General features: G+C 39.6%; 2 protein-coding genes and 1 long non-coding RNA gene across 5 annotated transcripts in view; 1 reads left to right on the top strand and 2 right to left on the bottom strand.

Annotated features, from left to right (window-relative positions):
- The window catches only part of LOC119726487 (tetratricopeptide repeat protein 41-like), a 48043-nt gene extending 32487 nt beyond the window's left edge, over positions 1-15556 (top strand). The window contains exon 20 of the transcript XR_005270830.1: positions 15482-15556. The gene's annotated coding sequence lies outside the window, so the exon portion shown is untranslated. The remainder of the gene's footprint in view (positions 1-15481) is intronic.
- Positions 56-27208, bottom strand: LOC119726488 (neurotrypsin-like). 3 transcript variants are annotated; one of them, XM_038198199.1, is made up of 8 exons: positions 27104-27208; positions 25003-25062; positions 24242-24358; positions 23200-23399; positions 21977-22112; positions 2518-2841; positions 1167-1478; positions 56-328 (listed from the first exon to the last, which is right to left on the bottom strand). In XM_038198199.1, the coding sequence occupies exons 1-8, from the start codon at positions 27150-27152 to the stop codon at positions 282-284; spliced, it is 1245 nt and encodes a 414-aa protein (XP_038054127.1). In that variant the 5' UTR covers positions 27153-27208; the 3' UTR covers positions 56-281. The 3 variants fall into 3 exon arrangements, with proteins under 3 accessions (XP_038054127.1, XP_038054128.1, XP_038054129.1); XM_038198200.1 differs by having other exon boundaries at positions 56-325; XM_038198201.1 differs by lacking the exons at positions 56-328; positions 1167-1478; positions 2518-2841 and adding exons at positions 17818-18371; positions 18954-19265; positions 20009-20326.
- LOC119726489 lies at positions 5320-10118 on the bottom strand. Its single transcript, XR_005270831.1, has 3 exons — positions 9831-10118; positions 5684-5743; positions 5320-5366 (listed from the first exon to the last, which is right to left on the bottom strand). It is a non-coding gene; the product is annotated as an uncharacterized LOC119726489 (long non-coding RNA).
- Positions 27209-27439: the final 231 nt, after the last annotated feature.

Genomic DNA, 27439 nt, shown 5'->3' with positions numbered 1-27439 from the left:
TTTTGTCAGAAGTGTTTGCCGTTCATTAGCGAGGGTTTTGTATTCCAACTTCCAAAAGAGCTGTTGAAAATATTAACGTCTATCATAGCGACCGTAACACTAGATACTGATTTTTTTTTATTTCACCCATTCCGGCAATTTCATACGATTATGCATGCTTTAATGCTCATCTACTTCTACCTTTAAGCCTATATTTTTTTCCATGCGTAAGCCAAAGATTATGCCAGACACAGCAAACAAGTCGATGTCCTTGAATTGGAGTCGTCATCAGGTGAACTATTTTACTCAAGAGGGATTGTGTCACTCACGGTAACAGTTTCCACGTCTTCTGAAACAAACAGGAAATACTTGCAAATGTTAACCATGAAGAAACGCCTATAATTATGGCTTTCATTGACAGCAATTTGATTTTTTGGGGGGTAAGAGCGCAAAACTTGTGAAATTTTGTAACCAAAATACCACTGTTTGGAATTCAAGTGCCTATATAGGCTTGAAGCTATTAAAAAGTACTCTCAAAAGAAAAATGGAAGCTGCCGACAACTACATAGAAACTGCTTGGGAAATTAACTGGAATTCGCTTCAATAGAAAGGCAGCTAGTTATTCGCTCTTTGCACGTTGTTGTAAATTGTTACAAAAACGAGGAGACAGGGTTTAAATATAGACATGGGCGTCGCCAGGATTTTTTCTAGAGGGGGGCAAAAAAAAAAATTTTGCCACAAAATGCTTGTATTTCTCAACACATTCTCGATTTATCAGTTTTAGAGGGGGGCAGGGACATTTTGCCCCCCCCCCCCAACTCATTAAATTTACACCACTTTGTCTTCGCGCCTCTTTTTCTTTTCTTTTCTTTTCTTATTTTTTTCTTCCTTTTTTTTTTTTGCTTTTCCAGGGGGGGGGGGGGGGCAAGTGCCCCCCCTTGCCCCCCCCCCCCTCGCGACGCCCATGAATATAGACACTCTCGCCTCGTTACTACACGGAGGCTGCTATTACGCAAGAAGCCTTCCAAATGGCCAAAGATTGTCAGCCTCACTTTCAATTCAACCTAGCCTAGCAAAAGGTTTTGTTTGCCTAGTAGATTTTTTTTAAAACTGTCTCTATACAACCGGAAGGTTCTAGCCTGACTCATATTCCGCCGATTCTGTGAATAAAGGGAATGAGTTCTCACCTTGGCGGCAGACCACACCGGCATCCTGGGTGTGGTTACATGCGACCTCCTCCCAGCAAAACGAGGGGCAGTCCCAGATCTTACTCTCCGACCCATCGCACGCGAGGCCGTCCATGTACACGGGGCCTTCCCCTTGGCCGTAATGGGCGCCGGACTTGGCCTCCGCTGCGCCCGAGAAGCCCAGCTGACGGCAGACCACCTCGGCATCCATCACATCCCAGTCGGTATCGCAGAGGGTGCCCCATGCGTTGCCTTGGTAAAGTTCGACGCGGCCATTGGTGTGGTTCGAACCGCCGACCAACCGAATGATGTCTGTGGTTAAAAATGGATTTCTAGTGTTAATCCGGAAGATATATGCTTTATGGGAAGATATATTTTGCGGCATGACTTGCACTTCGTAAATCAGCCTTAAAGGAGCCACGAAATTATATAAAACCTGACAATTTAAACCGCGTCGACTTATTGATACAAACTACGCAGTGTGTTTTTCTACTCAGAACGAAACCCTCTTGTCGATCTTTGATGTTACCAATCATAATGCGACACACAAGCTGTGTTACGAACAACTACATTTTGTCTTTCCCTGTTACCTCTGACATCATTGATTTTGTAAATTTGGATGCATTCCTTACTAAATTGTACTCTTCCTCAAAGAGTGATTATGTGAAGCAAACGACATAGCCAACCAGAAAAAATAGTTTGTAGCCGTTTTTAATGACAATTGTATGACAAAGTACATAGTTCTGAGGTAACAGGGACAGGAATAATGCCACACTTAAACGTACAGAATGACCTATGTAGAAACTGGCAAGCATGTTCTGATGTGGAGGGCGTTGTTCATGCACAAAATCTAGAGCCCCAATATAGGCCAATACAAGGTGAGTCAAAACAATAACGAAACCCAAAAGGCAGGACCAATTTTGAATGAAGTTAATTAAAATTTTCCTACGGTGCTTCTTAAGAATCACCGTTGGAAATGCCTTCTTTCGTTGATTACTTCAAAATGACAGCTTCCCAGAAGGAATAATTTCACAGGGAGTTTAGTCCCCTTACTATCTTTCAACCAAGTTTGTTTTTCAACAATAATTACGCCAGTTACTTTTCGGATGGCTGCAAATGATGGACTATAGCTTTAAATGTATAGAATGACCGATCATTATGTTCTGATGTGGAGAGCGTTGTTCACGCATATAATTATAATCCAGACCACTATAGGCCGATATAGCTTTTCCTTTCAAAGCACACAAAGACAGGGAAAGACGACTGCAATTTTTTTTGTAAAATCCTTCAGGTAGTGTGGAAACTTGTATAAAGACACGTGTGATTGTACACTTAAAAAAACCCTCCTTACTAGGTTTGCATGTCACTCCGGCTACGTGTGAACCGTTACACTGCTGGATGCTGCTACAGACAAACGGGCAGTCGACCAGGCGCCTCTCAGACCCTTTGCAGGAAACTCGGTTCATCACGATGGGTACTTCCTCCTCACTCTCCTCCAAGGACACGCTGGTGGCTTCCTCTGCTTCTAAGAAGCCGAGCTGATGACACACGATGCTGGCCTCTTTCATGTCCCAGCCGTTGTCGCATATCGCACCCCAAACATCGTCGTGGTAGATTTCGACTCGTCCAGAGCGTTTCCCATCACCGTCTACTAGGCGAAGCATGCTGTCAAAGTCTTATCGGGAGTAAGAAAGCGATTGTAAATTTGCGTATAGGATTATACTTCAGGTGGATGTGGTGGGTTGCGCTTGATGCCTCAGTGAACAACAGACTAATGAGGATTTTTACTTATGGACAATCCAGAACCACTCATCAGCCCTTCCAATCGCTTTGATTGAACTATTTGTAATACCAAGGATCAACCTTTCCTTTGACCTCAATCCAAAAAGTTGAAACGACAAAGAACTCGAACGGTGTTGAACTTAAACGGATGTTAGAAGAATTTAATGACAATGAATGTACAGATTTATTGCTACCTCTCTCACCGATACAAAACCACTGCCCTCTCCGCCATAACACAAAGGGTCTATGAGGCTTCTCTGAATTTTAGTTTTAGATGAATCCATCCGAATCCATCAGACACGTTCAATTTTAAACAACGTCGGAAATACATCTATAAGAAGTAGATGTCTCTTACATTCACATTTAAGTTTAACCACAGTTGTGACGGATGATGAAATTCTCTTTGTTTCTATCATCAGAAATTTATTTATAAGAGTGATTGTGCTTTTGCGAAATTGAAGATGCTTATAGGCAAGTATCATGAAGGCCTGCAATGTATATTCTGGCAAAGTGCTATTTCATTTTTAGACACATTTTTTTATGCTTCGGTTTTTTTTTATTAAAAATGTAATTAAATTGTTCACACCGAATGAGCTGATTTGAGGATTAATTCACAATGGAGCGAACACATTTGATTAGAAGAGCTTCCAGACATCATCTTATCATCAATCAACTCACGAATCAGTGACGCAAGAAAAGATTGAAATTACCTCGGCATCCGAGCACTTCCAATTGTAAATGACACCCTTTGTGCCAGGTAGCCATTTGTATGCGGATGAATCTGGTCAACAGTGTCACAGGGAAGGTGACAGTTACTCTTACATGTGGTCCATTGTTACCCTCCAACTGAATACAAGAAGCAAACCATCGAAGATTATAACATTTAAATTCGATCTTAACTTTCAATGTGTAAAAAATAAATTAACATAATACAGTTTTAGCACCAGGCGTATTAATTGCCCAAAATGTCTAAATAAAAACCCAAAAATATCTTTACCACTACATGTATATTGATGTACTCTATCGAATCAGACTTTGGATATTTTTTGGATCAGTCAGGCCGTGAAGGTACATGTGCCCCAACACGAAGGGTTAGGTTTAACTACTTATTATACCTCTTAGCAATTCATAGTTAGGCCTTGTTGAATAGCATCCGACCAACCACCTATCGAACAATCATAGCCAGCCGATGGCTACAAAAAGCCGTTTAGGGACAAGTTACAAAAGTGGACATCTACTTTTCTGCTAAATTTATTTCCTACGTCGATAAAAAATTACATCTGTCAATAGAGCCACAGAGTACTGCCAAAAGGTGAATTGCAGCCAGAAAGTACCCACACTTGTTGAAGGTTATACGGATCCATGGGAATGCTTCCTCGCAACGTTGACATCGGAAAACATCTCCCTCATAGATCCACACTCATGCAGCATTGTCGCCTACTTACCTCAATGCTTTGCCCGTCCGTATCGGCTAAGCTCTGCCAGTCATCCGACTCACCAGTCATACTATACCGTACCGTGAAGGTTCGGATGTAGTGGGTACTGTGTCCCTTCACTACGACGCCAGTGACGAGAGTGTATGCACCCAAATCCACCTGGATCCATTGATCAGTCCCACATGGTCTCGCATGCCAGTATCCTATACAGAGAATGTAATGTAGGTCCATACACGGACCAGAGTTGCATGACTTTATTACCAAGCAGCGTAGAATATTACTAGTGATGGAGACTTATTGAATTTTTAAAATAATTTGTTCGGTTAATTTATTTTTCTTTATATACAAATACCAATATACTTTATTGTCGAATGATTTGATAAATCAACAATCGTGTTTCAACAATGGCTCCGTGCAGCTTCGGGCTCGATTAGGCCCCTGCTTGCGAAAATGTCGAAAGTATCGTTGTCGCCATTTCTTTAGTCCTTCAGAGGTTGTTCTTCATTATTATAATTTAGTAAAATGAATGCGCAGAAGGTTTACACATGTCTATCCCAGCGTTACACAATCATTGCCCTCTGACTCTGCCTTAACGCATGCATGAGGTCTAATAACCTATCGCGGTAGAATCGCGTCAACGCAGCTTGTGAAATGTTATTCAATAACAACCATAATGAAGGCAGCACTTACAAGGAAGAAGAAGAAGACGCGGAACGCGCAAAATCTGAGACAAGCAAAAGTTAACGTACAAAATGTCATAGGGATGTCTCAGGGGCGTGGCTAACTCGCAAACAACGATAGACCTTTTCCTTTCGGAAACTCGCACGGCGCCCTCTACAGTCCAGCGTGGCTTTGAAATCAGACTCACCGGAATTTGGACGAGCCTTGGTTGGGGCATACGCAGAGTTTAAGCTGGATGAAGCGGTGATCTTGCTATTCGGGATCGCTCCACTCTCCATGCCTAATGGCCCGGCCGTACATCCTGGATACAGATACAAATCTTTTGTTCAATTACTAATATCTCGATATATAAGGCCTATGTTTCTTGACATAAGGCCTATGTTTCTTGAGATATTCCGTCTGCAAATGTCATCCGAGCTTATCAGCATGAAATCCCGAAAATCCTGCCTCGCCAGACAGAGGAAACATGAAAAAAATAATGTCTGCTTTTAGATGGAGGGGAAAAAGGTCATTTCTTTAATTTCATCATGTTTAAAATATAACTTCGTTTGCAGTTGCTGATCTGCTCATGTCTTGAGGCAGATGATCATTGATGAGTTTCGAGTGTCATGTATTTACCTGAAATAAGAGGCCTTGGGACAACTGCTTCTTCTTCCAGAGGATGAGCTGAATGCACTCCTTTATAGATGAGGCGAACAGAATAAAAACAATAGTTATGTTTCATATTCTCCTGAATTCACATTGGCATTAAATTTCCGGTAAGTCATTGAATATTTGTTTCATTCATGATATACATGCCAAAAAGATAGCAACAAAAAGACACCGAAAGTCCAATTCGCTTTACTCTATTTCTATATTTTAAAATACATAAAAGACCAAGAGGCCAGGGTCAGGAAAAAAAGGTAAGTTGATACTTTAAAATGTATGTAAGAATGGAAAGCGGGAGAGGTGCTTAACATTTCAAACTTTAAATCATTTTGTATTTAAAAATGAAAATTGAATTCCTGAATAAATTAAATCAGTATAACCATGAACATGCGCGGCGATTTCTTTTGTCTATTAAGGGACTGTGGTCTACACAATTTGAAACCAATAAAGATGTAATGTGAGTGCTTTTCAACAAAATCAACACAGGGCAAAATAGGAGTACCAAGTGGTACAACCCAATACCCTCGGCGGCCGGAAACGTGTGAAGACGGCTTTAATACGGCACCGTCCGTGCACCCGAATGGGGCGTAATCTAATCTAATATGCTAAAAACTAATGTGTAAATTAGACACATGCGCATCAGTGTTTTCAAAACCGGTCTTCGAATGCAAAGCTGTAATACTCGAGTTGCATGAATACAATATATCAGCCGTGTGGTTGCGAAAGCCGATTTCTAAAGGTTACATAATACTCTATTTTGAATGAAACAACATGCACACAGACATGTTCACACAGGCGGCCGAAATCTTTGAAAATTAATTTCTTCCGTTTGGAAGACCGTATCTTCACGCAACTTCTAGGGTTGGTTTCTCTTATAATGGTCCAACTGTGTGCTGAAAATCGTTTTGATATGATCAGTACTTCTCGTTGAAATTGGAAAAAAGGCCCGGCTACGGGCATTTTTTAAAGTTGTAACACGAGTGTTTGCAATATTTTTCAATCTTTTCAAGCCTCACGAATATTGATAAGATTCCTGTGCATTATGGTGTGCAGTAAAAAGTTGCAGAATAGCCTCCATAACGAGTTATTAATTAATAAATATTTCCCTATTTGCCGGCTTCCATTGGTCGATACCGAGACCCACGCGAAGTCAAGCCTAGTGACGTTAATGAATATGCTAATATGCGCTTCGTCATTGTTGCCCCCAAAATCGGCCAAGCATGCAAGCCAACCTGAAAACCATGCAAGGAGTTTGGTTGGAAAAAAATCCTCGTCAAAATTGTGTTTGGAGATATTTCAAGGTGTAACACAAGCGTTTGCAACAACAGATCAAGCTAAAATTCGGAATATACTTAGATGATGTAAGTGTTCAACTACTCGTGAAATAACAACTTGAGGAGATTCATAGGAATTGAGATAAATACATAGATTTGGGGAAGTTTCGAACAATTTCCGCCCGCCCTTAAGGTCAGCTTTACCAGTTACCAGTATTAACGTTCTTGGCATCGATGACGGCGATTTTTTTTCACTGACATGAAGTTTAGAAATTCTTCTTCAAAAGGCCATGTTTTTTTGGGGTGCATGAATTTCACTGCTCTGTTATAGCGTCTAAGTACGTAATTGGATTAACCCATCCAGCCACCCACCCACCATCCAACATAAGCAGCTCAAGCCCACGGTGTGTTTCACATCTGCCGTTGGAAGAAGACATATTGAGACACACACGAGGGATGTATTGTTTGTTCTCTTCGGGTGCTGAGCAAAAGTGATATGCATTCTGTTCACGAAAGTTTCGTTTTAATCTGTAATACAACTTTGGAAGGAACAGAGTTATAAAAAATTAAGGTCGATATGCCCCCCAATCTCATTAAATTAAAATTAATACGATGTTCCCTACTCGATTGGCAAACACGTTCTCTCTATACAAAATGTTTGATCCAAACAATGTTTATGCTAGCCTCATTTATTACCTAACCTAACATTAAAGCAACCCCTTTGTAAAAATAATGTATAGCTATTGGTAACGGTCGACAAATTCAAAGGCTTTGTCGACTGATAATTCTTAAAGAACCCAACCACATTATAGGTTTTTCGATGCAATTTCACACCTTGCTCATTCAGTTATGCAAAACTTCCATTCAAATTCGCTTATATAATGGCGAGCATTTTCACACCTGATTCGATTAAAGATGCATACACCATGCTCTTCAAGAAATGATTTTCAATTTGAATGTTTTTGAGTATCCTACATAATTCCCATTTTTAGCGTCTGCAACTCTCTGAAAAAGTGATTTCATTTTGTGCACAAATAACCCGCCTTGCGAAAACCAAACTGTTGTCTGGCAGCCACAATTTAAATTTGTGAAGAAATAGGTCACTATCTAAACTGGCGCACCCAGGATTTGGCTGGCGGAGGGGGCGCTCACAATTTTTTTCTTTTGAATTTTTTGAGAAGTAAACATTTTTCAAAATATTTTGCCCGAAATCCTTGGCTGCAGAAAATTCTTTTTTTAAATTGTTTTATTTGGCGGGGGGTGGGGGGATATTTTGACGTTGGTGGCGCCACCTACACCCCTATTATACTACTCGAAAATAGGCCACATACATTTCACCAAGGTCAAATCGTGGGACTAAAAAAAATTACACCAAAAAAACAAAACAAAACAAAACAAAAACCATTTGGGGGGGGGGGGGGGCTCAAGTAACTGGTGTATGTAATTTCGTGATCTTTCGATTTAAATTTCGCTCGGGATTTCATTTTGTGGAAATACGTTTACAAAAATAACACATGAATTTAGGCACTTTGCTTAAGCAACATACAGTCCAAAATGACATGAAGTTTTTAAAAGTTTTGTATTAAAAGGAATGTAGAGGTATTTCAAAGAATAATGTGAATGCCTGCATGGAATGAAATAGTACAAAAATGCATAACGTACTTAAAACTGTAAAGTGCCAAAATGTAGAGTGCCAAAGAAAATAAAGTTTGAACACTTGCCGATGAAATACCGCGTAAAAACAAGACAGATTTCTCTGTGCAGACCTAAGTGCCCGGTGTGTATAATTTATGTGATCACTTTGTGGAAAAGTCACATAAATAAAAAAAAAATCGTATACATTTCTATAAATGTACGATTGACGTTCGGCGAAATGCAAATTCCAAATAGAGTTGACTCTTAATTCCGTTGCACCTTCGTTGAAAAGGAATACTTTTTCTATCAAATTCGCCTACTCAAGGGGAAATACAAAACCAACAAACGAAATAGAATTTCTATTGCGACAACGTTTGACCACACTGAACTTATTTGAACACACTGTAAAACGAAATCGAATGCTCCAACTGCGATTTAGAAACTGTATTCGAACCCGACTCTCTGAAACCTCACGAACATGGAATAAATATTCTTTCTGATTGAATGGACAAGTTGCGAAATTGAAGGAGAAAACAATAAAAAGATTATGAAAAATGTTTTCATTGCAAATAGATTGAGTTTTAGCGAATTGCTAATGCCAAATTAAATTCTCACCTATTTCCAATGCACCCTCATTGAAAATGAGATTCGCTTACTCAGTGCGAAATCGAAAACTAACAAATGAAATTGGATTTGCTTCCACGACAAATTTGGACCATTCGCTCAAGTTAAATCAAAATAATGCTCTATACTGCGAATTAGAAACCGCAATCGTACCCGGCTCCCCAAAAACCTCTTGAAAAGGGACGCACAATCTGTCCGACTGAATGACCAAGTTGCGAAAAATGAGCGGAAAAACCAACATTTACAAGAAATACATCCCCAGACAATTAAGTGTCATATTGGGTGAATTTCCCAGATGGATCATTCAAGACAAACAGGTGTTGATAGTTCCTCTTAAGTCCATCCTACAATGAACTAGGAAAAACGATCTGGAGTAAAATTAATTCATTCGAGTTTTTCATTCGAATTTTCACTCGAATTTTGGACTGTAGAAACGTCTAGTTCCTAGCTTCACTCCATGGAATGTAGAGCGTATAGAGAGAGAAAAAAAGTTTCTTTTGAGAGTTAGTACAACAAATAGGTAGATTAATTGGAGGTAGTGGAGTATATACGAAAGATATTGAAAGGAAATCATTTTGACTTACGAAACAGCGCAATAACCAGACACAGTGTCAGAATGGTAGTGGATGACATCGTTGCAACGTGAGCTAATTGGTTGACGGGTATTAACGGACTGCAAGGCGTCACTCTCAGATCAGATCTGCTTCGGAGTTTGAGACGTAACTGGGTTTTATAGCATACCAGTTTTTTTTGTGGAAGTTAACTTACTTAAGGAATTGTAAGGGCGGTGATCACGCCACAATTTTTGAGATAAAGATCTGTTTTGACATTCAAGGGCTTCAAAATACTAACGAGCCAACGCTCAGTCGAATTTCAAGGGATGGTACTAGTCGTCGTTGTAGTATCATTACAATACAGGGAGAATTACTATAACTCTTACATATTCATGAACGAGAGCCGAATTCTTACTGGTCCATTCACCATCACGTGCCAGACGCACGGGCGTCGCTAGACCATTTTGAGTAGGGGGTGCTTTTGTGAAATTTGCCGACCGACCGTCACGCTAAATGAGTGTAATTGATAATTTCCGCCCAAAATGATCCCTTTAACGCCTTTTCTAATTTCCTCCAAATATAATGATTAATTGCGTTGATTACTTTGAATGAATTAAAATTTTCAGTGGGATAAATTCAACTTCGAAAGTTAATCGTCAAAATTTGGCCCTGTTGTATACAAAAGTTTTGGACATTTTGTTCGTCGCAAAACTGCGTGTACACGCTCAGTGCGTGTGCGCATATCTTGTTCAGGCCCGACCAGTGATCTCACGGGGGGGGGTCTTTAAATCCTAAAGTGGAACTTATTATATGCAATTGCCAGCGTGAATTGTGTTCTTGTTTTCAGAGAGCAGAAAATGGTTTACAGTGTTTTTATTTTGAATGGTACATTCAATAGAATCGCAATGCTCTTAAAGACAGATACAGTCATTTGCATTTGTCCAAAAAAGTAACCTTCCAAATAAAATATTATCCAAAACGTACTTGGATCGAGGCTCGTTATGGTACTAAATACACAGTGAAATTATTCCGTCTGGCTTGCTGTCGATTGTTCAAAGAAATTAAGAAATTCGGGTGATTCGGTCAATGGCTAAAAACTTACAATTTAATAGGAGAAAAAGATGTCTTTTAGGATTTTTTTGAATACACTTCATAGGATATTATTTATTTCTCGAAGAAACTTGAAGGACTAGCAATGACAGAAAATAATCTGAAGTGACAGCTGATGAAGATTGCATTTAAACCAGCCCGTTTAACTCTAGAACCCACTGGCTGTAGGTAGGTAAATTTCGCGTCGTTATACGTTTTCGTTTTCAGTCCATCGCAATTCGATTTTACCCATCTCCGAGTGAAATCATCATTTTTGTTCTTGAAGAATACAAGAAAAACATCCAACATGAATGTTTCTTGGGGTGATTGCGGTTAGAAATCATTATGACAAAAAAATTAGCAAGTGTAAAATGCCCGTAAGCGGGCAGCGCGAGAGTTCCTGAAGCTCGCCGTGTGACCTTTTATTTTCAGCCTCTATTGGCAACGAACAAAAAAAAACTGATGAAAAGCAATGGTTCTTAATGCCTTTAAAGGGACTTTAGTGGTCAAAATCATAGTGGCCACTCTGTACACGATGTCACCATAGCAGCAATGTGTGAACGGATATGCCTTTTGGAGCATTGTCTCTATCTATTCATCTTTTTGCAGAGACATCTCTAGCTAAGTGGCGATCAAGCCACAGGTTTCGATTTGACACTCTAGCTCTTCAAAACGAATAATGAGATCGATCCCGTACTCAGTACCCTTGTAGTTTCGTTTGTCTTCCCTTATGACTTACACAAAAAGAGAAGGAAGTACAAACCAGATGTTATCAGTCGCATGCACTTGTTAATGATGCAGGGTAAATATTCCAGCTCCTTATAATACAGAAACTAACTGCTTGGTAGATATTTAACCACTTGAAATGTGTTCTCTTTATCTGCCAACATGATTAAGTACAATTACAATTTTAGTTTACAAGTGAACAAGTAAATAAGGTTATCATTTAAGGTATTTATAAACTTATTAATTTCAGTTTTCCAGCTCCTTATAATACAAAAACTACCTGCTTGGTAGATATTTAACCACTTGAAATGTGTTCTCTTTATCTGCCAACACGATTAAGTACAATTACAACTTTAGTTTACAAGTGAACAAGTAAATAAGGTTATAATTTAAGATACTTATAAACTTATTAATTTCAGTACTCAATTAGCTATACTCATCAGCAGAAATTTCTCAACTAAGTGGGGTTGGGATGGTAGGGTAGAGGTAGACGGTGACCAGCAGCTTGGAAAATTAAACAGCATAAATGTGGAGGGGGGGGGGGAGAAGTCTTACCAACTTATCTAGGGGTGCTGTTCAATCATGTATGTAATCACGTACACGTGTATAATTATACGCGTTTCATGCTGCCATCCTCCTAGTATTTAGTGGACCAATATCTAAACGGTATTTCTCTTTGGTAATATCATAATGAGGATCACGATATCTAAAATATAAACCCATGTGGATGTATAGGGGGATGTCGCCATGGGAGGACGGTGGGAGGTAGGACCAGTAGCTTAGAGAAAAAACAAAGGGGGGGGGGTGTCTTGAACAATCTGTTTGATGTGTTGTACGAGCATGTTTGTACTCTTGTAAAAACTCCTATATGTAGGCCTAAGTCCATCATTGAATGCGAAGAACGAGCTGACTCCATATAGCATGTGTTGTGCCACAACCAAACATTTGCAGTCATTAATTCTCTGGCCCTTTGTATTCTTTCGGTGTGATCACGCCACACATTTCCATAAATGTCTGCTTAACATTGACATCCCATGGCCTCTAAAAATAACAAGGACACCATGGAAACTGCGCCAAATTTGTATCCTGGTAGTTTCGGGTTTTTTTCCCACTAAAGAGGAGGAAGTAAAATAAAGATGTTAACGATAATAAATGCACTTATTATTGGTCGTTGACATCAAGGCTCCAAGCAGGGTACATACCAAGGCCGTAATACAGGAAGTCTCTACTTGGTAGATATGTTAACCTCTGAACTTTATGATTTCAGCAGACAGTTCGTGTACTTAAAGGGGCCATTCAACATGTTCAATGTTTTTAAATTTGGATTGTTTTTTTTTCAAACTTGCGGGAGGGTGGGTCAAGGTAAATAATTAAAAATCAGAATTCACTGTTCGGTAAGAAAAAAAAATTAAAAAACAGAACTAGATTTTGCCTGTGCTTTTTCCAACTTCGTCCCCATTGACAGACAATGACCTTTTGTACATTAAGTAGCGCCCACTAGCGCTGCATGCATATAGCGCATAATGAATAAATATAAATGCGGCATTCCCACGACGATAAAAGTGGCCGCCATCATGGATGTATCCGAAATACCGGAAGATCCTCGCGAAATACCGGCAGATCCTCGCGAAATACCGGCAGATCCGACACACCTTTTTGTTCCCCTGTTGGAACGAGTTCCAAAACTACACAGTTTTACTATCTTTTGGTATAATGGCCTCGAAATACTGTTTTAGAAATGAATTTCGAATTCCCAAACAGGTTTTTAAGGGGAGACATTTACTTAGGGTGGTTAGAGATTATCTCCATAGCCCCCCAAATAAAATGTCACCCCTTTATAAATCTGTTGAGTAGTTTTTATTTTCAGTAGTTGAGTAGTTTTTATTTTAAGATGTGGTGGCAAGACGGAACTCTTTCTAAAAACGTCACTGCTGACGATGCACACCCATTTTTTTTTTTTTACAACAACACACATACCTAATCCAACTATCAGCTGATGAAGCACAATTTCTCAGGGCACCAATGCAACAGGGGGAGCAGCTTCATCTAGCCGTCACTGAACTGGACACACAATGTGCATGGACATGCATTGTGCAGGGACACACATGTACATGTACAAGTATATTTGTATGCAAGTGCATGTAGGCCTACATGTGCAATTTTTTTTAATCTTTAATGACAAATCAATTTTTTTCAATCGAAAATAGGGGTTGGTGGGTGGGTCAAAACAATTTGGAAAAAAAACCCAAATTTAAAAACACTGAAAATTGTGTATGGCCCCTTAGGCCTACATGTATTGAACAAACAACGACTTCTCAATGAGCACAACTGGTAATGGACATTTTCAGACATTTAAAAACGATATTCACAATTTTCTGTCATTTTCAGGACAAGAGAAACTACCATCATTTTCGTATGATAGTTTAGGACCAAACCATCGCGAGAATACAAATCTTTGTTTTTTAAACAAATACCGCTCCCAACTGACCGAATTCAGTCTAGTTTGCAATCGGTTATATTATATCTGACATCTGTGAATGAGAATTATTTCCCCAAGCGACAAACTGGGATCATGCCACAAGAGGGCGCAAGTCAAAACGTATTAATGAACATTTTGGAAGGGAGGACTTACAAAGGAAACCTTGCTTAGCGTGAAGAAAAATGAAGATGCAATTTTAGAGTTTTCTTCAAAAGTGTGAAATCTACTGAGCTAAAATTTCTACGGGTTAATTTTTAATAAAGTGGTTTAGATTAAGTTTATTGTTGTTTCGTGAATCAGCAAAACATTTTCCCCCGGTAAATGGTGTCTATTATCTTTAAGATCTTTTGTCTTTGTGTGTGTTAACTTCAAGACCTTAGCCACCCCACTTTACATGCTAAACACTTGATTTAAAATAATTTCTTTTGTTAAAAGGTTTCACAGGTTTCTATTGAAATCCTCCTGCAGCTTCTGAACAAGGCTGACATATGAAATGTATTTAGCAGTCATATGAATTCAATCTCTAAAATGTTTCATTGCCGACCCTTTTCTTTGGGGGAGGGGGGGGGGGGGGGGGGGGAAGTGACACAGACATATTTTCGGAGGGCGCTGTTAATAAGAACCCAGTCCTACGGCAGAGACCATCTTCTGTCGGAACCGTGTAGTTTCATCTCGGTGAGTCTAACATAAAAATTAATACACATTGCTGCTCAGAAAACTGATCTAGGAATCGACGGAACTTTACAAAAACCAGGACAAGGCAAGCCATGTAAATGTACTGATCCCAGAGCGCACAGAATGATATTCATTTAATTCATGGCAAATTGTTGGTGGCGCACTGCAGTGTGAATTGCCCGAATTGATTCATAATTGTCTTCATTGGAAATGTTTTCTGCAAATGTGAAGCCAAATCCAGGCCGTGCTTGGGGACCTTCATGCCCCCGGCCCGTACAGCCAAAGGTGCTTCATACATCGGCGTGGTGGCATGAACCGGGCCGCTACCCTAAGAAGCCTGATGATATCTACCCGCCTAGGAGACACCAGAAACGCCCCGTCAGTAGCGTTCCTGCTGTCAAATCCAGCAACAGGTTCGGTGTACTCGAATCAATGGGTGATAACGACATCTGAATGATGTACTATGTATTGCAATAACCAAAAACATGATCACTTGGATTTTACACACAAGTGTGTCTTGATTATTAATCAGGTTAATTTTCTCACGGCGTTTGTCTTCAGAATAGAATCTTGATAGGGTTAATATATTTGAAAGACACTCAAACATGTGCTTGTATGTTGTTTAGATCACTGAACAAAATATGGATGTTTTTCTATAAAGTTCTTTTTTTTTCAACCAATAAATTAGTTTATATTGCTGATAGTCGAAGAGGTGATTGTACACAAGCTTCCAAATAGTTTATGCAGTAAAAAGTGGAAAGTGATGTATATTCAGGAATAAACTTTGTTTTGCCTTTGAATGCTTTTTTATTGTCATATGTATAGCACGCAAATTTCACCTAAAATGCGTTTGAAATATGCCTCAAGACATTGTATATTTGCAACTGAAATATAATTGTTCATTGATATTTAAGTTCAATCGGTTGTTAAAGTGCTTCCTCAGTCCATTTTCATGAGTTTGTTGTAATCTACCAGAAAATTTGCGATAGAATGATACTGAAATTTGAACCAACTGGACAACAGTTGACATCCTGTGTTATGGGCTCCTTGCACAAGTACCCCCTCAACGGTAAGAAAAGGAGACTTGGGGAAGACCACTGGGACAGACACTGGAACGCATTGCTGACGACGCCCGGCGCTCACGCGAAGAAGCTATGGCTTTGTGCACGTACAAATTAGCAGGGCGTACTTTGCAAACGTACAGCACGCGTGCGCGGTGTGCCCCGTCCACGGGGCTCTAACAAGTGGTCAAAAGCGCCCTCTCTGTTTGCGCAAGGAGCCCATACCAGTCGCCATGGACAACAAAAGTTTGCTCGCTAGCACAAACGTTGCAGTTTCTGAGAAACTACAAATGAATCACATTGTATGATCACATTTAAATTAGTTATACATCATGCAAGTATAATCAATAATGATGCAGTAAATAAACACGTATAGCATTCTATCTAAATCTATCTAGAAGCAAAAATATATATATGGGCGTGGTTCCAGGTCAATAACCCGGGGATGGAAAATCAAAACAATTTTTTTGGACATTTCTAATTGTTCCTAAAAAATTCAGTGGGCTTCATAGGCCAGTTTTTGAGAACTTGTTTGGTGGATAAAGAAATCCAATTTTGATTGGAAGAAATTTCCTGTTCACAAAAGTTGAAAGTTATGATGGACAGACGGAACTCCCCGCATCAAACCACGCCCAAAAATCCAATACAATAAGAATTATATTTTAGTTACAGTAAATCGCAAGGAAAATTGTGATCAGAGACTAGCACTTTTTTTTAACTGAAATAAACCGACTACTGTGTACAAAGCTGTACATGGTATTCCACTTTAACTTTATAAATCAAGTGTTACTTGTTTCACCTTTGTGACTTTGTGTTTCTACTTCGATAACATTATGAATTTTTGATGCATTTGACAATGAAAATTTCGCATATCTTGGTTGCAGAGGATTGTAAACTCTTATGAAAATGTTATTTTTTTGCCATATAGGTAAACATTTGAAATCTTTTGGATTCAAAACGTATTGGACTAGGCCTTTTTTGGTAATAAAGTATGTGAAGTCATTAACCGACAATCATTTCCACATTCCATAAAGTAATGTGTGTATAAACTGCCCAATTAACACTAAAAATATCAATACATACTATGCAATTTTATGTGATAAATTTTAAGTGATTTAGAATAGCATTAAGTATATGCAATTTTATACCCTACATTTTCCACAAGATAACATGCAAACTTGAGGATGCTTCATTTTACTATATAACCTCATAATTGTTAATTTTTGTGTCCATGTAGAAAACGGCCTGTATTGAATTGAAAACTAAACTTTGTAATGTCGAATTTGATGCAGTCATGGAATAAACTCAGATTCAAGAAAAGATAATGCTCCTGAAACTCGTCATTTAAACAAAATCCATTAATTGGACGTGGTTGAATGTTTTACCTCAGTTCCTCCTCCTGAAGAGGATACGGGACCAAAATGTGAGAATATTTCCTGCATCCCCAGAGCGTCCTTTGAATTGAAATCTTGCGTTTGGAAATTGCTAACTTTAGAGAACTGTCAGAAAATGGACACCCCCTTCGCGTTTGTTTTTAATTATGAACCAATTGCTTAGAAACCCAAACTTTGGATTTGTTGGGTTTTAAAACTGTTTCTGTGCAATCACAACATTTTACCTTTACTAGAATTTAAAATAATTTTGAAGTCCATTTAAGGAAGCTAACTTTGAAGTCGACGAGTTTCTGGTCTTAGAACAAGTTATGAAAAAAAAGTGTATCACAGCGAAATAATGAAATTATGAAAATTATGAAAATGGGACACTGCCGCAATTTCATAGGGGAAAAGGGTATCGAGTTTTTTCACTGCAATATCTGGCCAGGACCAGCCGTGAAATGTTTAAAAGCGAATTGGGGGTGCAGGGGTTGGGTGGTGTCGCTGCATTTGAGTTCCTTTCCAGATTGTTTCTTATGCCAGTTTACTTTCACGATATTTCTAATTGTGCCGTTAGGCATCTTCGTTTATTTTGTCTCCCTCATTAGTCTTTAGTGTTTTTTTTTTGGGGGGGGGGGGCATTGCGACGGCACTGATGTAATATTTAGTATAGCCCTTCGTTCTAGGTTTCAATCTGCTTGAAAGAAATCGTGTAAAAAAAATTTCTGACAAATTGATCGTTTGATGCATCTAGAATCTTCCAACGTTGCACCGTATTTTTTCCCAGAATGACGTTTGTTCAAGAATATTTATAATAATTTCAATATTCTGTCTTAGTCTAATCTGAGCAAATGTTTTGTCTGAAGTGTTTGCAGTTCGTTTCCATGGGTTTCCCAAAATAGTCAATCACTGGCTTTACCCTAACACTAGATATTGAAATTTTGTAAATGTAATATACATGTATTCCGGCAATTTCTTACGATTATGCATGCTTTAATGCTCATGTATGTTCTACATTAAGCCTATTTTTTTCTATATCTATGCGTAAGCCGAAGATTATGCCAAACACAGTAAACAAGTCGATGTCCTTGAATTGGAGTCGTCATCGGAGGTGAACTATTTTACTTAAGAGGGATTGTGTCTCTCACGGTAACAGTTTCCACGTAATCTGAAGAAGAAAAAAAGGAAAAACTTACAAATATTAGAACTCTGAAGAAACGCCTATGAAAACTTCCATGAACACTTTTTATTTATTTTTTTTCAGAAATAGCGCAAAAACGTTAAAACTTCACAACAAAATACCGCTTGTTATGTAGGTGTCAAATACGTTTGACGTTTTTAAGTGGCAGCTTAAATCTACTTAAAAATTACTCTCAAAAGAAAACTCAAAAGAAGTTGCCGACAATTGCACAGAATTTCATTCAGAAATCATCTGGAATTCGCTTCAACAGCAAGTTAGCTAGCTATAGCTTTTCGATCTTTGCACGTTATCGCAAATTGTTTCAAAACGAGGGGTAACATATAGACATTCTCGCCTCATTACTACATGTAAGCTGTTATTACGCAAGAACCCACTCAAATCGCTGAAGATTATCAGCTTCAATTTCAAACCAACTGAGCAATAGGGGTTTTTGCCCAGGTTATTTTTTACAAACTTTGTGTTGTAAACTGTCTTTTTAATTAGCAACAGGAAGATCATAGCCTGACTCATGTTCTGCCGATAATGTAAATAAAGGGAATGAATTCTCACCTTGGCGGCAGACCACACCAGCGTCGCGGGTGTGGTTACATGCGACCTCCTCCCAGCAAAACGAAGGGCAGTCCGTGATCTTACTCTCCGACCCATCGCACGCGAGGCCGTCCATGTACACGGGGCCTTCCCCTTGGCCGAAATGGGCGCCGGACTTGGCCTCCGCTGCGCCCGAGAAGCCCAGCTGACGGCAGACCACCTCGGCATCCGTCACATCCCAGTCGGTATCGCAGAGGGTGCCCCATGCGTTGCCTTGGTAAAGTTCGACGCGGCCATTGGTGTGGTTCGAACCGCCGACCAACCGAATGATATCTGTGGTTAAAAAATGATTTCTAGTGATGATCCTGGAGATATATGCTTTATGAGAAGATATATTTTGCAATATTGATACTTTGATATATATTGGAATGACTTGCATTTCGTAAATCAGCCTTAAATTGATGAAATGGACTGTCACGGGAAACCATTTCAAGGAAGAAGCCATGAAATTAAATAAAAATGACAATTTAAACCACGTTGAATAATTGATAAAAACTACGCAGAGTTTTTTTTCTACTCGGAACAAAACACGTCTTGTCCATCTTTGATGTTACCAATCTGATGAGACACACCGGCTGTGTTATGAACAACTACATGTTCCCTGTTCCTGTTATTATCTGACATCCAGGATTTTGTAATTCTGGATGCATTCCTTAATTGAATACTCTTCCTCAAAGAGTGATTGTTTGAAGCAAACGACTTATTTAACCAGAAAAATTGTTGTAGCCACTTTTAAGAACAATTGTTTGACTAATTACAAAGTTTGGATGTAACAGAGACAGTCAGGAATAATGCCACACCTTAAATGTATAGAATGACCGATCATATGTTCGATGTGGAGAGCGTTGTTCACGCACATATAATCCAGACCAATATAGGCCGATATAGCTTTTCATTTTCAAAGCACACAAAGACAGGAGAAGACGACTGCAATTTTTTTGTGTAAACTCCTTCAGGTAGTGTGGAAACTTGTATAAAGACACGTGTGATTGTACACTATTAAAAAACCTCCTTACTGGGTTTGCATGTCACTCCGGCTACGTGTGAGCTGTTACACTGCTGGATGCTGCTACAGACAAACGGGCAGTCGACCAGGCGCCTCTCAGACCCTTTGCAGGAAACTCGGTTCATCACGATGGGTACTTCCTCCTCACTCTCCTCCAAGGACACGCTGGTGGCTTCCTCTGCTTCTAAGAAGCCGAGCTGATGACACACGATGCTGGCCTCTTTCATGTCCCAGCCGTTGTCGCATATCGCACCCCAAGCATCGTCGTGGTAGATTTCGACTCGACCGGAGCGTTTCCCATCACCGTCCACTAGGCGAACCAGGCCGTCTAATTAGAAAAAAGAAATCTGAATGGTTAACAACAGACCAATGAGAGTTTTGTTTTGCTTATGGACATTTCAGAATCAGGCCTTACAATCGCTTTAATTAAACTATTTGTAATACTGTGATCAACATTTTCCCTGATCTAAATAAAGGAAGTTGAAAGGACCAAGAACTCAACGATGCTGCACTTAACGGATGTTAGAAGAAATGTACCACACAGACCTAATGCATTGCAGGTATCTCGGAGGGTGTTCTTTGTTGTTTAAATTTAGTAACAATAAATTCATATTACAAAACCACTGCCCTCTAACTACGCCTTAACGCATAAGGTCGATACTCTCTAAATTCCAAAGAGTGAAAATTCACTCCATTCGAGTGAAGATTCACTCCCACAGTCGGAAACTCGGGACTAGACGTTTTAGAGTGAAATTTCTTCAATCGTAAAGATCGAGTTTTCACTCGAGCTTCGACTGAAGAGGTTCATTTTTCAGACTATTTCAATCGACTACTAGGCGAACTGTACCGTCTGAGACTAATGCGGGCGTAAGAAAACTATTGTAAATGTGCGTATAGGATTATACTTCATGGTGGTTGAAGTGGGTTGTGTCTATTGCGTCTTTGAACAACATTATTAGAAAAAGAAATTTGAAATTTTGAATCTGGTAATGAAACCACGGATTAATCAAAAGTGCCCTATAGGCACTGTAGCTCGAAAGCCTGAAAAAAAAAAACTGATAAAGAGAAGGCAATGAGAAGAAATTACAGTTTTAGAGGTGGAAGGAAAACCCCAGAAAAATAATTCTGGGTAAATTCTAAGGCATCAGGTAAGGACTAAAAACCCAGTCCACATGTGGCCAGGGCGGGAATGGAACCCGGGCCATAGCGGTGGAAGGCAAGGAATTTAAGTAACCGCTGGGCCAAACTGACTCCCTGGTTGAGTTTGGTGCGTCAGTGAACAGAGCACCAATTTAATGATGGCAAATTCAGAATCCCTCACCAGCCCCTACAATCGCTTTGATTAAACCATTTGTAATGCCAAGGATCAAATTTTCCTGTGACCTTGATCCCGAAAGTTGAAAGGGCAGAGTACGCAAACGATGCTGAACTTAACGGATGTTAGAAGAAATGTACCACATAGACCCTATGCGTTGCTGATTAAGAAGGGTGTTCTTTGTTGTTTTAATTTAGTAACAATAAATGCATATACAAAACCACTGCCCTCTTACTCCGCCTTAACGCACAAGGTCGATGAGTCTTTTTGAATTTCAGTTTCAGATTAGTCAATCAGAATCAATCAGAACCGTTTAGGGAGTACAATTAAATAGATGTCTTTTGAATACACGTTTAAGTTTGAACCACAGTTGTGACGGATGAAGCAATTTCCTTTGTTTCCATCCTCAAAAGAAACTTATGAGAATGATTGTGCTTTTGGAATACGAAGGTGCTTGTAGGTCAGTAATGTTGCAATGCGCATTCCGGTTTTGGGGGGTGGGGGGGGTATAGGCTTGATCATGAAATATTTTTTTCAAAACATGAGATTTCAGGATTCTCTCACAACAATAGAGCGAACACACTTCAGTCGAACAGCTTCCAATCATATTCTTATTATCATCCAAAAAAATGAATCTTTGACACAACAAAAGTTCGAAATTACCTCGGCATCCTAGCACTTCCAAATTTAAATAACAATTGCCTTGGTATGAAGCTATTTGCATGCGGATGAATCTGGTCATCAGTGTCACAGGGAAGTTGACAGTTACTGCTTCACCTGATCCGTCGTCAACATCCAACTGAAACAAGAAATGAATCATCAAAATATTATCACATCATTTTCAAATTCGATCAAAAGTTTCTAACTTGCAAAAATATATACTGTCAGCACAAGGCGTATTGCACGAAATGTCTAAATGATACAAAAATATCTTTACCACTATAAATTTACTATTAATATCGCGTCAGGCCTTTGGACGATATGGATTTCGTCTCAGAATCTCAAAAGTGTGACCAGACATCGACGCTAGGCATCATTGTCTAGTTCAGATTTTTGCCAGTACCTTGTAGGCGTTACCTAAACGAAAAGTAAGGTTGAAGATAGTTGCCTATAGGGCAGTTTCACTGAACAGATGGTGTTTGGCCGACAACTTTAGTGGGAAGTTAATCTAAGTCTGGAATGGTTCTTGGGAAGAAACTATTTTGGTAAGCTTGAGTGCGGTAGGGGAGTATCACTGGTCATGTCTTTTTCTCTGGATTCTTTCTGCCGATTTGATCATTTTGGAAGATGTCAACTGTAATTTCCTGAAGAATGGAGTGGTCAAATAGTGAGTCTGCTGATACGTTGTTGTAGGGTGTGTCAGAGGTTTTGTAACATGTCTGTAATACACTTGAGGCTCTTTGATAGTCACCAGAGACTTTGAGACTGTATATCTATTAATTAATTTTTTTCCCCAATTTATTAATTTGGTTTGGTTCTTATAGGTTGCTTTACCAGGATCACATCTGGAAAGGTTACGTCTCAGACAGGGAAGACACATTATGCCCCAACATATAGGGTTAACTACTTGTTATAGTTCCTACCATTTCACGTTGGAGCCTGCGGATAGCGTCTGACCAATCACTTAACGAAGAATCACAGCCAGCCGATGGCTACAAAAACCCTTAAGGGACCGGTAAACCAACAAAACGACAATACGTTTACCCGTGTCAAAATTGACCAACAGCGTACTGCCAGAAAGTGTATAGCTGCCAGAAAAGTACACACTCTTGCCGAAGGTTATAGGGGTTCATCATGGGAATGCTTCCTCGTAAAGTTGACATCTGAAAAAAAACCTCCCTCATAGATTCACCCCATGCAGCATAACAGTATTGTCGCCTACCTACCTCAATGGTTTGCCCGTCCGTATCGGCTAAACTCTGCCAGTCATCCGACTCACCAGTCATACTATACCGTACCGTGAAGGTTGTGATATAGTAGTTGCCACTGCTGTGTCCCTTCACTACGACGCCAGTGACGGCAGCGGAGGCACCCAAATCCACCTGGATCCACTCATTCCGACAATAATTCGAAAGCCAGTATGATCCTGCAGAGAATATAGAATTGCATGACTTTATTCGCAGGCAGTGCTACACAGTTTTGTCGAATGATTAAACCAACCCAACCCAACCACAGCCCAACCCAACCCACGCAAGACTGTATTTGCCTGCAATTGGGGAGTGGGAACTCCTATTGTCCCTCTTTTGTTTGTACTTTTAACTTTTTAGGAAGACCTCCCATATTTTTTGTACACGATCGTAAATTGGGGACCAATTCGGAGCAATAGGGGACCCTATTGTCCTCTATTGTTCAACGTCCCCTATTGAATGCAGAAACAAACTCCACCCAATCCAACCCAACCCCACCACAACCAACCCACACAAGTGTGTAAACACCTACAATCATGGACCGTCTGTTGTCCCTCTTTTGTTTGTACTTTTGACCTCCTTTATGTTTTGTACACGATCATCAGTCGTGGACCTTCAGGATTTGTGGACCCTTGAGTGCAAAAACTAGCCCAACCCATACATTCGTATTTGACCCATTCGGAATTAGGCTACATCTCAAAGGTGTTATGAAAAAGAAAATGAAACCCACGCTCTGCTCCGTGCCCCTACCAGTGAAATGTCAAGATAGAGTAATGTTTTATGAAAGCGTCATGTTCGCCATTTCTATAGACCTTATGCGTTGCGGTTATCTCAGAAGTTGTTCTTTCATATTCTAACTTAGTAAAATTAATGGGCGAAAAATATCCTTGCCTATTCCTGAAACAAAACCTTTGCCTCCTGATTCCAACTTAACGCATTAGGTCTAGGCTATTGTGGAAACTCTCACGGCGCCTTCTACGGTGCAGCGTGACTTAGGAACCCTTAGAAATAATGGACTCACCGGAATTCGGACGAGCCTTGGTTGGGCCATAAGAGCCAGCGCTGGTTGAAGCGGTGATCCCGCTATCCTTGATCTCACCACTGGCCATACCCAATGGCCCGGCCGTGCATGGTAATCCTGGATAACAGATACAAATCTTTGCTAAATTACTAATATCTCGATTATATATAGGGGCCTAAATGTTTCCCGAGCATGTCAATATGAAATTCGGAAAACCCTGTCTCACCCAAAAAGACTAAACATAAAGAAATATCCGGTTTTAGATGGAGAAAAAATTATTTCTTTCATTTCATCATTTCTCAATTATCATTTCGTTTTCAGTTGCTGATTTGCTCATGGATTGAGCCGTTTGGGCATGATACTTAACGGGTACAATTGTTATATATTCAGTCGAGGTTCGGTGGGGGGGGGGGCTTTAGACCCCCAAACTTTTGTCTAGCCCCCCCCCCCAAAAAAATCCATTGATAAATTTGCAGAAGCAAATGTAGAAGTTGACGTCACATGCGAACGGTCTCCCCCTAAAAAACAGTAATCAGAAGGGGGTATTTCCATGGTTGTGGGATTTTATCAGCGCTCCGCATTGAAAATAAATTATGGTACGAGCGCCCCCATGCACCTATCGATTTTCGGAGGCCTAAGGGTCCGGAGTAAAAAAGTCTACATTTCAGCACGCCTCCCTGCTAAAATTGTCTGGATCCACCAGTGCTAGTCTCCCCTAAAACATAGGCTCTGGAACTGCCGCGGCGCCTGCATGCATTTACCTGATTTAAGAGGCCTTGCGACAACTGCTTCTTCTTCCAGAGGATGAGCTGAATGTACTCCTTATAAGAAGCGAACAGAATAAAAACAATTGTTTTGTTGGATATTCTTCTGAATTCATATTAGCATGTTTTTTTCCTGTAAGATATTAAATATATATATTTGTGTGATTAATGATATAAATGCCAAAATAAAAACAACAACAATGCCAAAAAGGCACATGAAAGTTCAATAAAAGAACTGTGACATTCTATAATAAAAAAAACCATGATATATGAAGTCGGGGTCAGAAAAAGGGTTGGTTCTCTTAAGCAGGATTATGCATGAAAGACTGGAGAGGTGCTTCGGATTTCAAACTTTGAATTATTCTATGTATAAAAACAAATGATATACAATTATGAACAGGCGCGGCGATTTCTTTCGATGACTTAAAACAACAACAACATATATACTTCGAGACGGAGGTCTACGAAATTTGAAAAAGAAAAAAACCATAAAGATGATATGTGGGTGCTTTAACAAAAAATAATTCCCCCTCTTTACCGATTTAGACTTTTGAGCGTTATATTTTAAAAATGAAATTGTTATTTTTCTATATGGGCGTCTGCAACCATCTGAAAGAGGGCGTATATATTTAAAACTGTTTTTGTGAAGAACCACCCCTAAAAAAAGACTTTAGTTATGTTGAGGTTGTCAACCCAAATGAATTGCCAAAAATATCGTGCCCCAACAAAAAGGTAAACATCAAATGGTATTAAAGATAATCAATATCTTGTTCAAAGAAATTGAATTTCAGCCTCTATTGAAAAAAAAAATCATGATAATTTGCCATAAGAATTATTTGAAACAAAAGTTCAATAGGAAGGCATTTGGATACTTTTAGATTTGTATTCTCTTCGGGTGCTGAGTGTTAGTGATAGGCTCTGTTCATGAAAACGACGCTTTGTTCAGTAATCACAATTTTGGAAGGGAACCCAGTTATTTAAAAAAAAAAAAAGCATGGTCGATATTCCATCTTTTCATGGGGGCGCTGTTCAAAACCATCATGGTAACATTAGACAATATTTATACCGTTATTTGATTTCCAAGGGACGCTACAATGAAAAGCCACTCGAGAAAAAAAAGACAGAGTTTTGATGCCAAACATAAGCACAAAATCGCGGAAAAAAAGGACTGTTATTCAAGCTAATAATAACTCGTGTGGCTGTGCATTTCTCCGGATGCCAAATTTTCAGTGGGGGGGGGGGGGGGGGGACTGGGGGCAAACTTTTTATGGGGAGCATGCGCCCCCCCCCCCCCCCCCCCCCCCCCACTCCCCCCCCCCCTCCCCGTAACTACGCCACTGCTTGTATGACCACAAGTTTTTGTTTATTTTAACAGAAATACTACCCCAAACAATTGGGTAAAGGACAACCCAATTTTGGGCTGTTGCAGTTTTCACCGTTGCTTGGGTAAAATTTTTCAGTTGGCGAATTGCTAATGCGAAATGAAATTCTCACCTAATAGCAATGCACGTTCATGAAAAATGAACATTTATCAAATTCGCTTACTCGGTGCGAAATCGAAAACCGGCAAACAAAACTGGACTTGCTTATACGACAAATTGTGATTCTTCGCTTATTTGACATCATTTAAACAAAATCAAAATAACTGCGAATTAGAAACCGCACCCGTACCCGGCTCCTTCCTAAAACCACTTGAAATGGAACGAACATTATGTCTGATTGAATGAACAAGTTGCGAAAAACTTAACAGGAAAACCGACATTTACAAGAGAAATATATATCGAGACAATTAAGTGGCACAATGGATGAGTTTCCCAGATGGACCATGCAAGACAAACAGTGTTGAAAATGCATTCGATCTCACTGAAACCAGGGGGGAAACAGGCGATTTGAAGTAAAATTCATTAAATCGAGTAAAATAGAGTTTTCACTTGAGTTTTGACTGAAGTAATTGCATTTTTGTTTGCAGAGTTGTTCAATAAGAGTTCTTTTTACTCTGAATCGTCGAGTTTCTAGCTTCACTCCTTGGAATTCAGATCGTAACTGGAGGTGGTTGAGTATATGCTAAAGAAATAGAAATGAAATTATTTGAACTTACGAAAAAGCGCAATGATCAGGCAGAGTTTCAGAATGGTAGTGGATGACATCGTTGCAACGTGAGCTTGGTTGACGGGCTAACCAACTGCAAGGCGTCACTCTCAGATAAGGTCTGGTCAAGATTCCGAGGCAAATGGGTTTTTATAGCACACATTTTTTTTAAGTTAACTTGAGAAATTACAAGGCCAGTAATCACGCCACAATTTCAGATAAAGATCTGCTTGACATTCCAGGGCCTCAAAATACTAAGGAAACGAACCAACGATAATGTTTTCAACAATCCGCATCGTAAAAATATCTTTTGTCTTCATCATATCGAATTTCCAGGGATGAGTAA

This window comes from Patiria miniata, unplaced genomic scaffold (assembly GCF_015706575.1).
Source record: "Patiria miniata isolate m_02_andy unplaced genomic scaffold, ASM1570657v1 HiC_scaffold_2, whole genome shotgun sequence".
Lineage (NCBI taxonomy): Eukaryota > Metazoa > Echinodermata > Asteroidea > Valvatida > Asterinidae > Patiria > Patiria miniata.
This window is presented reverse-complemented; position numbering and strand designations above follow the sequence as displayed.